Source organism: Tympanuchus pallidicinctus, unplaced genomic scaffold, assembly GCF_026119805.1.
Source record: "Tympanuchus pallidicinctus isolate F22 unplaced genomic scaffold, pur_lepc_1.0 scaffold6, whole genome shotgun sequence".
Classification (NCBI taxonomy): Eukaryota; Metazoa; Chordata; class Aves; order Galliformes; family Phasianidae; genus Tympanuchus; species Tympanuchus pallidicinctus.
This window is the reverse complement of record NW_026294780.1, coordinates 15,816,859-15,832,373: the sequence shown is the minus strand read 5'-3', so window position 1 is coordinate 15,832,373 and position 15,515 is coordinate 15,816,859. Positions and strand designations below refer to the sequence as shown.

Sequence of the window (15,515 nt, the reverse complement as noted above, 5' to 3'; positions counted from 1 at the left end):
AGTACTGAAAGGCCACACTGAGGTCTCTCCAGAGCCTTCTCTTCTCCAAGCTAAGCTAGCCCAGTTCTCTCAACCCTTCTTCATAGGAGAAAGGAGAAGGTACCAAAAGGATTTCATTTCATTTTTAGTAGGCCAGTAGTTTACCATTGATGAGGGTATTGCAGTATTCTCCTCCAGATCCTTCTAGTTCTTTCCTTGCCATTTGAATAAGACAATTTCTGGTTGTAGAATCAATGAAATCCCAACTAGCAGAAAAGAAAGCATGCATAAAATTTATGAAGGTACCATTATGATTGATCTGCTGTAAGCCTCCTTAGCAGTGGTCAGAAGTGATTTTTTTATACCCAGGGAAAATCTTACCCTACTTCTTGTTTATTGATATGGAAATACTGACCTCTGTAGAAAAACTCAAACTAAAAAAAATATCTGACTACAAAATTTCCCAACAAGAAATTTCTGGAAGTTGAATCCAAATAATTCTAATAAACTAAATTCAGTTCTGTTGTTAAATGAGGATACGTTGATAAGTCTCAGGTTTTCATAGAGTTCAGACAGTAGAGAGAATATCATAAAAATACATTCTTTTCCAAGAGGTCTGTTTTCACAATTGATCCTGTTTTAAATTCATTATATTCCATGATTCTTGGAATGCATATTTATTCTCCTCCACAATATACCATAATTGTAAAAGTTCTTGACTTTCATCCTTCTTAATATCAAAGAAACTGTATAATTACATCAGCCTGGTACTTAAGTCTGACTTCAGTTTTACTGAAGTAAATCCATATTATCATAGAAATGCATAAAAAATAAATTTTCAAGTCCCACTCAAATATGCAGAGACAGAGGTCAGTCTGTGAACCTCAATCACTGCTGTGATTGTCTTCAGAAATACACAGAGGCTCACTTTATTAAAGGAGATCCAATCAACCAAGGATGCAAGGATGTGCAATATTTTTGGATGACAGCAAAGCTTTCAATACTGTTTCTCACAGTATCCTGTCCAGCATACAGCTAGGCAAAAACATAACATGACAGGTGAATAGTTGGCTGATGGGTTGGGCTACGTCTGTCAGTGATGGGCTTCACACAGCTCCATTTTAAGTCCAATTCTATTCAATGTTTCTATTAATTACTTGGATATGTTTCTTGAAGGTATACTAAATAAGCTTGCAGATGGCATCAAGAAGGAGCTGTTGACTCCCTTGAGGGCAGAGAAGCTCTGCAGAGAGATCTTGGTACATTGGAGAGCTGGGCAATCACCAACTGCATGAAGTTCCACAACAGCAAGTGCTGGATTCTGCATTTGGGATGAGGCAACACTGGATCTAAGCACAGACTAAAGACAAGAAGATGGAGAGCAGCCCCATGCAAAGTGATATGGGGGCTGTGGCAAGTTGAATGTGAGCCAGCAGTGTGCCCTGGCAGGCAAAGGGTCCACAGTGCCCTGGCAGGCAGCAGGCCCAGCACTGCCACTGGGCCAGGGGAGGGGTTGTCTCACTGTGCTCTGCGGTGGGTGGCCTCGCCTCCAGCACTGGGGGCAGGTTTGGGTGCTACAGTATAAGAAGGACATAAAATTGTTAGCGTCCAAAAATTTGAATTAGACTTTTAATTTGACTGTTATTAATTAATTAATTAAAACAGTTCTAAAGAAATCAGATTTTTGTCTAAAATTGTTCCACTTTAAGAACTTCAGGAGTTATGATTTAGGCTTGTTATTTATACATAACTTCTGAGTTATCTAAGGGATTTTTTAAATAGATATAATTAAACTAATACAAACATCAGTGAGCTAATATATATGAAATAGATTTACCTATATCTGCTGAGGATTGTGAAGATTAATCCAAGTGTCTTTGTGTATTATCAAAGAGGCCAAGAAATCAGACTGATTTATCATTTATCAGACTGATTATCAAATGTTGTCTCCCCAGGTCAAATCTGAAGGTTGGTTTGTTTCAGTTTTGCATCTGGAATACACATAGTTCCCAAAGATTACATCTTAATGGATATTATTAAAAAAATAATAATTTGTCACTTACTTAGAAATCGGTTCCACTAAGAGAGTCGTATTTCAGAGATATGATTGACTGCAGTTTAAAGCAGAACTTAGAGTGCAAATTAAAGGGTGTAAGAACTCAGAGGACTGGTAAATATTGGTGTGGGTTGACTAATAGAGGACGTAGAATGAACATACAAAGTTTAATTCTGTTTGGCTAGATTGAATGCCTGGTAGAATAAGAAATCTGATGGAACGAAAAAGATTGAGTGAAAACAGTTTTACTCAAAATGCAACATTTCTAAACAAGTAGAAGAAAAATTGTCACAGAACTATAGAGGTAGTTCTATATACATAGCATAGAACTATAGAGGTAACTTCAGCTTTTCAAGGCAATACTGTAGCAACATTTTGTTTGCAGAATAGACAACCACAAGATGGCTCCTTTCATACTATGCTAGCTAGAGAAACCTCGTAATGTAAACTGCCTGTCTTTTTGCTCTGTTTCATGAAGAAAAACACCAGACACCATCTCCTTTAACAAAAAGATGGAGCTATGATTGCTTGATTAAACCACAGTTAGGACAGAAGCACGTTCTTTCTGAAATGAGTAGACTTAAACAAACATAGCAGCTAATCTCAGGTTGAGGGTTTCAAGAATACTTGCCAGGCTTAGAAATAGACGTGTCATACTCTTCATCTTTCTCAAGACTTTTGTTTGTTCTCTTTGTAAGAGGATATGACATTTTTCACTTCAATACATTTTTTTCTTTCCCCATGGAAAGATTTCCAGATTATGGAATTGGAAAATCAGATGATTTATCAATTCCAGATCCATGTAAATGCAGTCATGTCATGGATTTATTTGTTATTTCATTTAACATTTAAATAAATGTTACCTAATATATTTCTTCAAGCTTCCATCCAAATGCAAAACAGAATAGTACACAGTAACTGTAAAGGTATCCTTAATGTAGAAAGATTTGTTTGGTGTGATTTATCATGCTCAGTTGCATAGACTCCACAGCTGCAGCCATGAATTCCAAGAGCTGCAATACGCAGCACCCCGCAGCATCCTTCTGGATGCCAGAGATGAAATTTTCACACAGTCATTAGCATTCCTTACATCTCAACGTAGCACAGAGCACAAAGTAACACGGACAGGTTGCTTCCTCCACTGCTGCACAGCAGGGTGGAACACAGCAACCACTCACTAGTGCTTAACAAGGGAGGAAGACAGCATCTCTAATGAAGTATCAGGAGGAATTCAGGGAGTCATCATGTGAATTGCATAAAGAGAAACTTGAGCAACACTCCTCCACACACACACACACACACTTCTTTTCTTTTTTTTTTTCTGATGGAAGTTTGTTCATGAATAAAAGTGCTCGGGAATTCAGTTTTATATTCATCTCCAGTGTGGACATAAATGGAGAAATGAACTTTCAGTGTTCAGGTAACGTTGCAGATTATTTATTTGTTTATTTATTTATTTATTGGAAGACAAGAACGCTGAAGGACCTTTTTGTTGCAGTGGTTTAGGCTCAGTACAAATTGAAATGGTTTGATATTGATTTCTTACAGGTTGTTGTGGTGGTTCTTGTTGGATTTTTTGTTTGTTTGTTTGTTTTTAACAGGTATTTTCTCTCTCAAGAAATCTCAATTTTCAGTTAAACCTTGTAAGGAATGTTGAAAAGTGAAGGACAGTTTGTCAATAAGCTAAAAATCATAATCAACTCCTTTACTGTGAGGCAGCAGACCTCTTTAAACATGGCCCAGATAAGTCCCACCATGAATCAGGAAAAGAATTAGTTGCGTGGAGGCAGAACTGGCAAAACCTCACAGTGAATAAGGTCACTCTTCCCAGGCTCGTAAAAGATGGCAGCTTTACAACTGTAGAGTAACAAATCTGTTTTTATTTTTTACCCGCTAAATCACATTGTTTCCTAAGCAATGAAGATTTTTTAAAAGGCTCCTTTATGCGTAAGTAAATATTTTTCTAATGTAATCTTAATATATCTTGCAAACCAATCCCAGTTTACTTAACAGCGAGATAGCTTTCTCCAGGGAAGGCAGGAAGAAATGGGGGATGGCAAAGGGAGAGTTTGGCTCCGGCTGCAATAAGCAGCTGCTCTTTGCTACTTGCCTGCAATGGAGTAATACGTCAGTAATTATTTGAAAGTCAGACAGATTCCCTGCTTTCCTTGCCAAACAAAATTCTGAGAACTGAGGGCTGGAAAGGAGGACAAAGAACTTTCAGTTTGCTCTTTTTCCACTCATGGCTTTCTTTCCATGTAAGCAGCTACTGCTGCTATTAATTTTCTGGTCTTTGTGCACTGAGAGGCCTCACATACTATGCAAATTTAATTTTAGCACTTGGGCTTTAATGCTTCCATGTTTATTAAATTAACTTTTTACAAAAAGAATTCAGCTGCTTCTCCCAGTAACTTCCACCAGAAAGAGTAATGTTGATTTGCCACGCAGCTTTAGGAGCAAACACAACAGAACAGTTGGTCTTCTGGAAGAAAGGTGAAGATAGAAAAAAATCCACAAAAGAAAGAACAAAGTAAGTCAAGTGGTACAGTGCTCAGTCGTGGTCTTAAGTGTAAGAAAAACCAGGAAGTAAACCTAAACTTTGAACTCGTCTCTGAAGATGATGAGTCAGATTCTATTTGCACTAAGGAAATTATAGAAAGTTTCTCACCATTGCTAAAATAAATACATGGCATCTAAAGAGATGCTACATTTTCACCGCAGTTCACAGATTTCCAAAATAAAATGAATGATGAATAATGTCAGAATTAGTTTGTCCTTTTGTACTTGGACAGCATGGAATTGCACGACAAACTCCTACAAATACGGGTTGTTTTGAGGAAATCAGTTCCAGATAAAATGTGAAGAAGTCCCTGTGTGACCAGGTTCATCAATGTAAATGATATTCAAGAAAGGCCTATTTGACAGAATGTAGATTCTTAATGCAACCTAACAAGGCTGTTATTCAGAGATACATCAGCTCTGTACAGTGGCAGGGAACCTATGTAAGCTTGTACCATTTTCCTGCAGCAGTTGGCAACAAGCAAGAATACTCTTGGGCGTCTCAAATGGCACCAGACAAGTATGTATGGCAACTAAATAAAACTCTAAATGTTAACCAGTGCGAGCTCTCCATAAGAAAGAGGAAGGATTTGAACAAAGAATGTATTCTATTAAATTCCAAAGTTGGAGTGGTGGTGGTTTTGTTTTGTTTTTTTTTTACAAAAATATCCAAGACCATTCTGTGTGAGTTATCATAAAGTCCTCCATCTTCAACCTTCCTGCAAAATAAAATCAGCAAATGTAATTAATTTGTACAAGAATGGCACATAGAAAATGCAGAGTACATTACAGGGTTGTGTAAATCATGGAATCATTAAGGCTGGAAAAGATTATCTAAGATTATCTAGCCCAACCATCCACCACAAATGTTGCCCACTAAACCATGTTTCTTAGTACCACACCTAAACGATTCTTGTACAAGTCCAGGGACAGTGACTCAACCACCTCCCTGGGCATCCCGTTCCATTGCCTGGCTGCTCTCCCAGATAAGAAGCTTTTTGTAATATCAAACCTGAACCCTGATGCACCTTGAGGCCATGCCCTCTCGAACTATCACTGTTACCCAGGAGAAGAAGATTTTCACTTTACTTTCAGGTAATTGTAGAGAACAATGAGGTCTTCCCTGAGCCTCCTCTTCTCTAGGCTGAAGAATCCAAGCTCCCTCTGCTGCTCCCCATAAGATCTGTGCTCCAGACCCCCCACAACTTCATTTCCCTTCTCTGAACATGTTCCAGGGCCTCAATGTCTTTCTCGTAGAGAGGGGCCCAAAACTGAACACAGTACTCAAGATGCAGCCTTACCAGAGCTCAGGAGATACATTTTCACAAAACACTTTAAAATCATGTATTTTGTATCTAAATGTATACTTATTAGACTCTACTGAATATTCAAGAAGTCCTCATTTATGGACTATTTTATTTTATTTCATTTCACAACCTTGAGGCAAAAGAGAACATAAAAGTAAAACCAGCTAAAATAAAACTGCATCTTTTCTGTTACTTCCTTGGGGGAAATGCTGTTCTGTTAAACTCCTGAGTAAGCAGAAGGCCCACCTCCTTGAACTGACAGAGACAGAAAGCTTCTCACTTCCCTTGAAAGACCAGGAATAGAAAGAGGACAAAATTAATGCAAATAGGCTTGCAAATAACAATTTTTTTTCAAAACACATATATAGGGCAACTAAACTTAGTGGTTGAACTCTTCTGAAACATAAGAAATTAGGAATATATTTTGTTGTGTAAGTAATACAGTAAGCATACTATTTATACTACTTAGTTAAAGAATTTTATCTTATAACATGCAGCATAATACCAGAACCAGTGATTTCTGTGAAACTTTAGAATGTTTGGTGTAGATAACCAGTAAGGAAATAAAAAAGGTTAACGTCACAACAAAAATTCTAGTTGCAAAACTTAAGCCTGTAGACTCACTGGAAGGCTGAGGCTGGCAGGGCCCTCTGTGTCCCTTTGGCCCATCCCCTCATCATCAGGGCCACCAGAGCAGGGTGCTCAGGCCTACAGCCAGGCAGCTTTAGGAGGCCTCCAAGGAGGAGAATCCACAGCCTCTGGGCAGCCTGTGCCAGTGCTCCAGCACCCACACAGCACAGAAGTGCTGTGTGCTCTTCAAAGGGAACTCTGAACTAAACTGTATTGCAGTCTGTGCCCATTGCTGCTTGTTCTGGCACTTGGCACCCCTGAAAGGAGCCTGGCTCCATGCTCTTGGCATCCTCCCTTCAGGTATTTACTTACATTGATGAGATCCCTGAGTCTCCTCCAGGCTGAAGAGCTTCAGCCCTCTCAGCCTTTCCTCACTCCAGTCTCCAGCCATCTTGGTGACCCTCCATTGCACTGTTTCCAGTATGTTAAGGTCTCTCTTGTACTGGAGTCCCAGTAGTTCTCCAGATGCAACCTTAGCAGCACAGAGAAGAGGGGGGTCTCTGCCACAACCTCAGGTCCTTCTTTGCAGAGCTGCTTTCCAGCTGGGTGGTCCCAGCATGCTGTGGTTCCAGGAATTGCTCCTGTCTGGATACAGGACTCAGCACTTTGACTTGTTGAACTCCATGAGATCTCTGTCATCCCTCTACAGCCTTCAAGGTCCCTGTGGATGACTGCTTACTGTGGTGACTAAAGATGCTAGGATTCGGTTTCACAAGCAGAATTCCTGCATAATACAGTTAAACCACTTCCTTTCTTGGTATTTCACTTCCTCATTTGTAATATGAGTGCAACTGAACTCAGCTATCTTGCAGGAAGTGGTGGAAGTTAGTAAGTTAATGAATTTATATAAGGAAATTAGAAAGTCCACTGTCTACTTGGTGTGGTAGTTTCCATATCCCTGCAAGAGATGCAAAACATATGCAAATCCTTAATATGAATCCTCAGTAAAGTACTGGTTAATTTCTGTTCATCATAATAAAAAAGAATATTTTTAATATTCATTACTTTTTATGGTAATCATAAACAACACGAGTGACTACAAACAGTAGTGTGTATATACACTGTAAAAGCTGCTTGCCTGTTTTCAGTTGAAGAAGCTGTTTCATTTAATACCAGATGTTCTGGTAATTAACATTTTTATAACATAAGCTGTTGGAACGGTTGTATTTTTTCCTTCTTTCAACTGTTCTATCATATGGTACCTTCATTATTTAATTCCAAAGCAAGTCAAACAGTGAGCATCAAACAGAGCAGTTTGATGTGGGGAAAAAATACACATAAATCACAAAAGAAGAAGTGTGTATGGGATGATAAACTGTGAAAGCTAAGGCCAGGTGCAGCCTTGGATGCCCCATCCCTGGAGATGTTCAAAGCCATTTTGGGATGATCAGAGGACTGGAGCACCTCCCCTACGAAGACTGGCTGAGGGAGCTGGGCTTGTACAGCCTGGAGAAAAGAGGGCTGCAGGGTGACCTCATTGCAGCCTTTCAGTAGCTAAAGGGAACATAAAACAGGAGGGGAATCAACTCTTTGAAAGGGTAGGTAACTGCAGGACAAGGGGAAATGGTTTTAAGTTAAGGGAGGGGAGATTTAGGTTGGATGTGAGGGGGAAGTTCTTTACAGAGAGAGTGGTGAGGTGCTGGAACAGCTGCCCAGAGAGGCTGTGGATGCTCCATCCCTGGAGGCGTTCAAGGCCAGGTTGGATGGGGCCCTGAGCAGCCTGGTCTAGTGTTAAATGGGGAGGTTGGTGGCCCTGCATGTGGCAGGGGTTGGAGCTTCATGATCCTTGAGGTCCCTTCCACCCAGGCCATTCTGTGATTCTGTGGAGCTGTGGGCAGCGCTCTCTCCCTTGGCCACAGCGCTCAGTCTCTTCGTGCTTCAGCATCACCATCTATGGAAGGGCTCATTTGTAATCCATCCTCCCTCACGCGTCCTAATGTTTATAATTATTATTTTGGCAAAAAAAAAAAAAAAAAAAAAAGGGGGGGCCTATGAGGCAAAGTTTCAATCTAATCTTGCGTGTGCGTCTTCACACTGACAAGTATCCCTTCTGCCGGGGCACTGACAGTCGCTAACAGCACACGACGGCCGTCAGACGGACTCGCTGCGCTGCAAGCCCAGCTCGGGGCTCAACGTACCGACGGCTGTCCGCCTGGAGGCAGCGCTGAGTTTCCGGGCGAGAAGCGGGAACGCGAGCTCCCCCTCTCCCCGCCGCGCTGCCCCCTCAGGCGGCGGCAACAGGTCCTCCGCCCCGGGCAACGGGAAAAACGGTCCAGCAGCGCGCACCGCCATCCAGCTCTGCCCAACCCCCCTCATCCCCCCTCCCATCCCGGCGGAGCGCCAAGCGGATTGGAAGAGCCGGGAGCGCGGGGGCCGCCGCGCGCTTCCCGCCGTGCTCTGCCTCGCGCCCGCCCCGCCCGCCCAGGGAGGCGCCGCCCCGCCCCGCCCGCTTCCTTTGTGCTCGGGCGGTAACGGCTGCCGCAGTCGCCGCCGCTCGCAGCCCACTCCGCGCGTCTCGGCCCGCCCGCTCGCTCCTTCTCTCCCCCTCCTTCCCGCTTTCCCCCCCCTCGCCCCGCTGCCATCCCTCTCGCCGCTTTCCCTCGCCCTGCCCGCCATGTCGCTGGGCGCCGGCCCCGAGGCGGGCTTCTCCAGCGAGGAGCTGCTGACCCTCCGCTTCCCCCTGCACCGCGCCTGCCGCGACGGCGACCTGCCCGCCCTGTGCGCGTTGCTCCAGAGCGCGCCCCGCTCCGATCTGGCCGCCGAGGACTCCTTTTACGGCTGGACGCCCATCCACTGGGCCGCGCACTTCGGCAAGGTGGGGCCCGGCGCGGCGGGGGGAGGGAGGCGAAGGGAAGGAGAAGGAGGAGGAGGAGAAGGAGGACGGCGGGCCGGCGCGCGGCGCCATCTTTACCCCTTCGCACGCTGCCGGGAGACGCCGCCGCTGCCTCTTCAGAGCGGGGCTGGGGGCGGCGGCACCCGTCAGCACCGGGCGTTCGTGCCCTCCTCGCTGGGAAGAGCCGCCCCCATGGCCGGGCTGGGGAAAGGCGCCCGTCGTCCCTGGGGAGGGCTCTTCCCTTCGCTCCGATGGCCCCGGCTCGGCCGTCGCCGTCAGGCTCCTCCGCACCTGGAGACGGTCGTGTTGTGCCGGCCGTGTTATCGCAACGGGCTGGCTGGGCGCCTGGGAGATGAGTGTGCCTGTGTGCGCGTCCTGCGCGGCCCTTGGGCTGGGAGGCGAAGCGCTTCGGCTTCTTCGCCGTGCGGGTGGAGAATCAAAAGAAGCGGCAGCGTTGAGCTGAGGATGTTGTTTGTGGATCCCGCGGGCCGAGCGCTGTTCAGGTGCAGGGTAGCAGCGTTTGCTTGGCTTCGTTCCTCCGGCTCCTAAGAGCCCCTGAGCGATGGTGGTGAAGCGGCGGCGGTGCGGGCAGCCCCGCGGTGTGCGAATTGTGCTGCCGTGCTAAAAACCGCTCAGCTCCTCGTTACCTTTGTTCGACTGACGAGCCCGAATGCGGGCGTTAGCAACTCGTTGCGAATGGAAAAAGATACGCGAAGCTTTCTAAAACGCCCTCCTTCCCTTGGGTTATCGCTAACCTCGAACCCGAAGAGGAGTGGTACCTTAATGTATTTATTTGAGCTGGGCGTTCCCTGTTTATAAGCGTTCAGCCGGCACAGCGTTCAGGCCTGGGGGTGCGTATTTCTTTTCCTCAGTGATTGCCCTGCCTCCTGATTTTCCGGGACTTACGCTTTGTACTCTCGCTCTCCCTTCTTTTCCTAATATGTTTCTACTGTGTATTGATGGTGTGCCAGGGAAGGAAGATTAATGCGTTCACGCAGGTGTAACGATTTAGGCGAGTACATTAAGAGATGGGTTATGTTAAGTGATCTCATTTGCAGTGCTTGAGAAATACCTTAGAAGCAGAGCTAAGTAGTCCTACTGTCTCACAGAAAAAAAAAAAAAAGACAATAAAACTACAGAAACTCCAAGACTATCTATAAGACTATCTATCCAGAAAGTAATCTTCCGTGTTCAGAAACAAAGTGGAGTAACTTAGGTTTTGTCTTGAGATCAAATCTGTCTTCATACAAAATCTGAAGATACTGGCTTAACATTAAAGATTTATATTTGTCTTGTTTATCATAGAGTCATAGGATGGCCTGGGTTAAAAAGGAAAACAATGATCATCTGGTTTCAATCCCCTGCTATGTGCAGTGTCACCAACCACCAGACCAGGCTGCCCAGAGCCACATCCAGCCTGGCCTTGAATGCCTCCAGGGATGGGGCATCCACAGCCTCCTTGGGCAACCTGTTCCAGTGTGTCACCACCCTCTGAGTGAAAAACTTCCTCCTGACATCTAACCTAAACCTGCCTTGACTCAGTTTAAAACCATTCCCCCTTGTCCTATCACTATCCACCCATAAACAGCCGTTCCCCTTCCTGTTCATATGCTCCCTTCAAGTACTGGAAGGCCCCCATGAGGTCTCCCTAGAGCCTTCTCTTCTCCAAACTAAGCTAGCCCAGTTCTCTCAACCTTTCTTAGAAGTATTCCAGCCCTCTGTTTCTTTTAGGATATCAAAGGAATCCTTTACTTGCCTGTTAGTCACTTTAGTGTCCTTCAAGTATATGTTCAGTTCTGTTTTCCTTAAGCACCTTTAGTTTTCTGCTAGCCACCTGGAATAAGTAAATCATGGGTACCTTCTTTCCTATTGGAGAGATTATTGCATAGAAAGCTGTCAAAGGGAGTGAGTCAGTGTGCAAGCTACCCTATTTGCCATGTTCACTCCTGGGTACCTCACCAAAAGGTAAAGATTTGTTTTAAAATTTCTTGCAATTAAAGTAGAGAGAAAACTTTTTTTTTTTTTTTTTTTTCAAGTGAAGTGAAACTTTTTAAAAGCTTTCTGACAGGTTAGGTGGACTCTGTGTGTGAAAGATACCTGCGTGCTTTGTAGCCTTGTTAAGTAATGTTTCTTTGAGTCAGACTGTGCAATGGAACCGTGGGGACGCTGAGGTAGGAATGGACCTGTGGGTCCCTCTGGTCCCTTGGGCCGCAGCAGGGCTGCCAGAACAGGTTGATCGTGTCCGGGTGGTTTCTGAAGATCTCCAAGGAAAAAGATTGCACACCATTCCAGTTACCAGTCACCTCACAGTGGGAGAAGTATTTCCTGATGTTCCCCTGTGTTTCAGCGCTCTGGACAAGTTACATTTCTGTAATTAGGTACAGTGCTTGACTGACTTCTCACCAGCTAATAGATGATGGCCGAAAGGGAAACAGTAACTGTTTTTAGTGGACATTCGTATGCGTGTCATATGTTATTTATGTTTTTTCTAAAATTTGGAATCATCATTTTTGCAAATGGGAAGTTTGTCTGCATCTCAAAACACTGGGGCTTTAAAACTTCTATTTTTGAAACATTCATTAGGAGTTACTAAATGACATTCTTTCCTCTCTTCTGAGAGCTACTTGTTACATTGGATTTTGTGGGGTTCTCACTTGGTTTTTCTTTGCCTGTAAGAAATTAAATGGCAACTGAACTTCGTGGCTGTTGATCTGATACGGGACGCTTCAGCAGCACAGTCCAGCAGGCATGACCGATTGTAAGAGGCTGAAATGACAAAACTGATTTAGTTCCTCTTTACAAGAAGTCCTTGCGGAACAACTTGCTGTAAGCAGTGACATCTTTCTGCACACATGCATGCACGTACACGCAGTGTTAGTCTGGGCTTGGTGAAAAAACCCTCTGTGCACCAAAGGACAATGCAAAATTACTTTGGAAGAAAGCTAGGTAGAACTGCCTTCCTACACATCGTTGTAGATGCCCTGCAGTAGGGAAGGAACAAAAAATTTAACTTAGGAGCGAAGTTAGAAGTGAATGTGCAGAAGATGATAACTTATTCTTGGGAATTACTGATCTAATACTAGCATCAATAAAAATATAGTACCCTATGACTAGAAGAAGAAAACGTCATGCACTTTAAATACATAACTTACTCTGGAACGTGACTGTGGACCTTACCATTAATAAGCAAAACACCAGCAGAGTCATTTCTCAATGATAGATAAGCATTCCTAGTTGCAATATCTGGAATTTTAATGACAATATGGCCTGTTTTTTTCCTTCCAGAAGGCAGTACAGATTTAGATAGCAGCGTGTTCAAATTTACTTGCTGGGCTGAACATCCGTGGTATCTTACGCTTACCTTTATTGTTTGTAACCACTAGCACGTGCCTTTCTGTTTTCTTTACTTATATCTGCTTGCTTGTGCTCTCTTCCTCCTTCTATTTTTACATTTGATTGTTTATGTTATAGAAGCAAAACAGTAAGTACATTCTGTTTCTTCTGGAACAAAAGTAGTACAGATAAATAAAAACCACACATTGCCTTCCTGGCGTTTTGCCAGTATTATGGCTTATATTGAGGCCTGTCTTTCTTCTTTGTTAAAACAGTTTAGGTATAGCAGTACAGTGGAAAATATCTTTTAAAATGTTATTTAAAAAACCAAACTGATATGTCCTGATCCAAAGCAAAAATATTCCAGTGGGATATTGGTTTTTGTGTGTGTTGCCTCTTCCTCTGCACAGAAGTAATCTACCATGCTCTTTTAATAGCATCCTAAGTAAGAGCTTCTGTGCTGCAGAAGAACCTTGCTTCAGCTTTTAAGGGGATGAAACATTCTCTTTGTTGTTAAAACCCCAAAAAAGCCCTGGGGGGAGGGAGAGGGTGACCATCAGGTAGATGATATTGCAAATGCATTTTCACTGGTATGCTTGGAAGAGTCTGAGGGAAAAATACGGGGAAGCTATGCACAAAGAATGTTTAAATATGAAGTTTAATTATAATTAATCATGCAGCATTTTTAGAAAGCAAATCTGAACAGTGAGGGATGACACTGATACACCGGTTTTAATGCTTTTTCCCTTTCAATTGCCAGGCTACTGTGTCTATGTAATTAAGGAATTTGATTCAGCTGTTTCTGTGCAGGAAATATTTCCTGAAGATGTAATGTTTCTCTGACTGTTTTCAAATTAATTATAACAAAAGCCTGGTGTTCAAAAAACTGCATGGATTTTATTTTTGTTTGAAGCAGAGGAGCCTCTTGGGGTAGCTGGTGCTTTTTGTATTGCATCACTTACTAATGATTACAGCATTACAGTTCTTAGTCATTATTAAAGGGTGATTTAAGCAGTATTGAGATTCTAGGTTGTAGACTCTGAGGGAAGTCTTAAGATTAACAAATATAAAATTTATTTGGGTAATTTAGCATTAGAAAAACACAATTGTAGCACTTCTAAGAATATATATGATGAAACTTCTTTTTCCCTAGCAAATGTACTAGTTTTGGAGAAGGTTATTTTTTTCTTCAGTAACGTTGAGATTTCTGGAGGTGGAGCTGTTAGAATTGTAGTAGTTCAGTTAGTTTGTGGTAAGTTAATGGTATGACTTTTTAAACTCATAAGCTGGGGCTCTTCAGCCTGGAGGAGAGAAGGCTCTGGGGCAGACCTTATAGCAGCCTTCTAGAACCTGAAGGGGCCTACGGAAAAGCTGGGGAGGGGCTTTCTATAAGGGCAGGCAGTGACAGGATGAGGGAAAACGGCTTTAAACTGGAGGAGGGTCGATTTAGATATTAGGAAGGAGTTCTTTACAGTGAGGGTGGCGAGACACTGGAACAGGCTGCCCAGTGAGGCTGTGGATGCACTCTCCTTGGAAGCATTCAAGGCCAGGCTGGATGGAGCTGTGAGCAACTTGGTCCAATGGGAGGTGTCCCTTCCTACAGCAGGGGGTTGGGACTACGTGATCTTAAAGGTCCCTTCCAACCCAAACCATTCTGTGATGATTCTGTGGTTACCCTCCAAAGGAATCTTGCTTGTGAAGAGTAAGCTTAGTATGTTTCTTTGAATTGTGTAAGGGGAAAAATATGTTCTTTATGAACAGCTTATTTTGTAGCTATTCTATGGCTAATAAACTTTTATTTTTAACAGCAAAACACTGACGTAGAGATTTTCATTGTATGTGAACCAATGACCGCAGTCAATGTGATGTTTCTTTGTTTTGTTGTTTTGGAGGGTTGTTTTTAGCCCTAACAAATGAAAGCCTAGACTAAACTGTTTATGGTAGCAGTAGAACTTTCCTGTCTACCACAAGGCAATGTTACTATTTGACAGGAAAGGAACTTTTTTTTTATTTTTTAGGCTATTTGTGAAAGTTGAGGTCATCCTGGCTGAAGTTCGGGTAGCTCCTACAAATGTTATGTTGCAAACAGTTAAATATAGTAGCTGGATATTGGATACTTCTGGTAGTACCAGTGGAAAATAGAAGTCAGAATATAGCGTGACAACACTGCACTTTTTTTTTTTTGTTGTTGCTCTTTAAAGTAAAGAGAGCTTTATTTTTTGGTGTTGCCACAAACATGCAGTGCTGATTTTTAACATTTCTTCACCCGTAATAACAACACTGTGAGAATGATGGATTGCATGCATAGGTTTTTAGCACAGTATTAATGGTATTAGCTGCAATGAATTATCTGCTTCTCTCACTTCAGGAAAACATTAAAGAAATGTGAAAACTTTCTTGCATTTTCATTTAAACTCTTCTGGAAATGTCTGTGTATCTCCTAACAATGCTTTTGTTTTGCAAAACATCAGCTAATGTCTGTTTAGTAGTAAATTTGCAGCTTTGCTAGATCAGAAACTTTTCACTAACAGAAGTGAACCAAATAGCTCTCGTGGTCAGCTCTGAGGTATTACTTGGGCCCTCTCTCTTATTCCAAAAAATAAATGCTGGAATTGAGTTTTGGTTGAGAATCAAGTATTTTTCAGGTATGCACTGTGACTGAAGGAGGGGGCAAATCCTATTGTTTATGTCTTCCCTTTTTTGCATCCACTTGGTTTTGCTAGTAAGTTGAGTTTTTCTGGACTTAATTTATGTATTTGGCAGATGCCAACTGTGGTACATCTGTGTAACAGCTTTTGGTTTTTCTTCCTTCATGTCT

The 15,515-nt window shown here is 42.9% G+C and overlaps 1 protein-coding gene and 1 long non-coding RNA gene across 3 annotated transcripts in view; one reads left to right on the top strand and one right to left on the bottom strand.

The window, feature by feature from the left end:
- Positions 1-750: 750 nt before the first annotated feature.
- LOC128071603 (uncharacterized) lies at positions 751-8,809 on the bottom strand. The gene is made up of 2 exons (XR_008201893.1): positions 1,817-8,809; positions 751-1,553 (listed from the first exon to the last, which is right to left on the bottom strand). It is a non-coding gene; the product is annotated as an uncharacterized LOC128071603 (long non-coding RNA).
- Positions 8,810-8,990: 181 nt separating this feature from the next.
- The window catches only part of ANKRD10 (ankyrin repeat domain 10), a 34,213-nt gene continuing 27,688 nt past the window's right edge, over positions 8,991-15,515 (top strand). The window contains exon 1 of one of the 2 annotated variants that reach the window (XM_052664395.1): positions 8,991-9,346. In XM_052664395.1, coding sequence (XP_052520355.1) covers positions 9,146-9,346 — 201 coding nt within the window. In that variant the 5' untranslated portion in view covers positions 8,991-9,145. The remainder of the gene's footprint in view (positions 9,347-15,515) is intronic. The other variant, XM_052664396.1, reaches the window with a different exon arrangement.